General features: G+C 36.7%; 1 protein-coding gene across 1 annotated transcript; it reads left to right on the top strand.

The window, feature by feature from the left end:
* Nucleotides 1-5: 5 nt before the first annotated feature.
* LOC103461503 (high-affinity choline transporter 1-like) lies at nt 6-1,688 on the top strand (the record flags this gene model as incomplete). The annotated part of the gene is made up of 5 exons (XM_008403789.2): nt 6-138; nt 228-341; nt 804-959; nt 1,242-1,390; nt 1,542-1,688. Coding segments are annotated over 5 exons (699 nt in total), but the record flags the coding sequence as incomplete, so codon positions are not given.
* Nucleotides 1,689-1,810: the final 122 nt, after the last annotated feature.

The raw sequence follows: 1,810 nt of genomic DNA on the forward strand, positions 1-1,810 counted from the left end.
TTTGCATCCTGGCAATTGGAGTGTGGGGGTCTCGAAAATCCAAGAAAGTGGAGAAGAAATGCTCCGGCTCAAAGAGTGAAATTGCCATCATTGGTGGCCGCAACATCAACATCCTGGTTGGAATTTTTACCATGACAGGTGGAGAGCGTTTGATTTTATATGTTGAAGCTGTAACTACTGTTTGTGTTTTTATACCCACCTATATTGTTTCTGTGCTTTACTTTTAGCAACATGGGTCGGTGGTGGTTACATTATGGGAACTACCGAGTCTGTTTATTCTCCTACTCAAGGCCTTGTCTGGGCTCTGGGGCCCCCTGCATATGTCTTGTGTTTTTTTGTGGGTAAGTAGGCTAAACAAATTCTTTCTGTATGACACACAATTGAAGGTTATAGTTATCCTTATTGTTTGCACATGCCTATTAAATTTTGTAAGCTTGTATTTTTTTCTACCAGGTCACACAAAGTTCCTCATATTTTCTATGTACATGATGGGATGTTTCCAAATATTCTGTGCAGGCAGCATAAAACACTAAATATTTGTATAATCCATAAAATTAGTTAAAAACAAAAGACTTTCATTTGTACAGATATTGCTGAAATTATTAATGGGAAGTGCTAAAATAATTTACTTTTTTTTTTTGACTTTGCTATCTTGGCTCTTGATCCCTGTCAGAAGAATTACCCATGAGAAAGTAATTTTAAAAAAGCTCACCTTTATTAGAAGGATCATGACTGAGACCAGACTTTAAGATTGAAGCCATGCCCAGAACCCAATTTTGTTTTTCTCTCTGTTCCTTTTTTAGCTGGGCTGCTTTTTGCAAAACCTATGAGGTCAAAGCGTTACGTGACAATGCTGGATCCATTTCAGAATCGCTATGGCAAAGCATTCACTGCGACACTCCTGCTTCCTGCTTTGGTCAGTGACATATTATGGGTGGCCTGTATCCTTGCTGCTCTTGGTAAATAAAGCTTCTTCTGAATCTCAATGGCATGATGTGTAATGTGAATAAAATAACTATCCTATAGTTCTATCTATATACTTATAAAAACTTTTTTTTTTAAATCGCTTTTGGTTTTCAGGTTATGTTTCTTTTGTAATCTTGCCAATGATCTTGCATCTTGTTAGTGTTGCTATGACAGTCTCTCCGCAGTGTTTCTGGGTACTTTAAGAAAGTAAAATCTGCTCTGGAAAATACTATGGAATTAAAACATACTAGTGGATGATGTGTTTTGATTTTCAGGTGGAACAATGAGCATAATTCTTGGGCTGTCTTCCACCATCTCCATCATCATCTCAGCAGCTGTCTCCATTGTCTACACATTATTGGGGGGTCTCTACTCRGTTGCATACACTGATATCATTCAGCTTTGTTTTATTTTTTTCAGCTTGGTAAGAATTTTGAGCTCAAGTGGGAATAAAAAGCGAACTAAGCAGATGTATGCAATGGCTAAAGATGTGGAACAGRAATCTTACAGATTCAGCTAMTAATTTGGAAGTCAGTAATTTTATTTTGGCCTTTTTTTCTSTCTCTCTTTTTCAGTGGCTTTGTGTTCCTTTTATGGTTCTTAGTCCAGCAGTTACAGTCATCTCACAAACACTTCCACTCAACCAAACAAATGAACATGCATGGATGGGACACCTGGACCTGGAAGTTGCAGGAAAGTGGGTTGATGAGATGCTTCTTATGGTAAAAATTTATGTGCAATAAAATTATAACATTTTGGCTTTCATAAATAATCTACAATTTTCAGTAAAACTATTTTATTTGATAATTACTTTTGAGTTCTCATTTAAGAGCACAGTGCATAT

Source organism: Poecilia reticulata, unplaced genomic scaffold (assembly GCF_000633615.1).
Source record: "Poecilia reticulata strain Guanapo unplaced genomic scaffold, Guppy_female_1.0+MT scaffold_1880, whole genome shotgun sequence".
In the NCBI taxonomy this organism is placed as follows: Eukaryota; Metazoa; Chordata; class Actinopteri; order Cyprinodontiformes; family Poeciliidae; genus Poecilia; species Poecilia reticulata.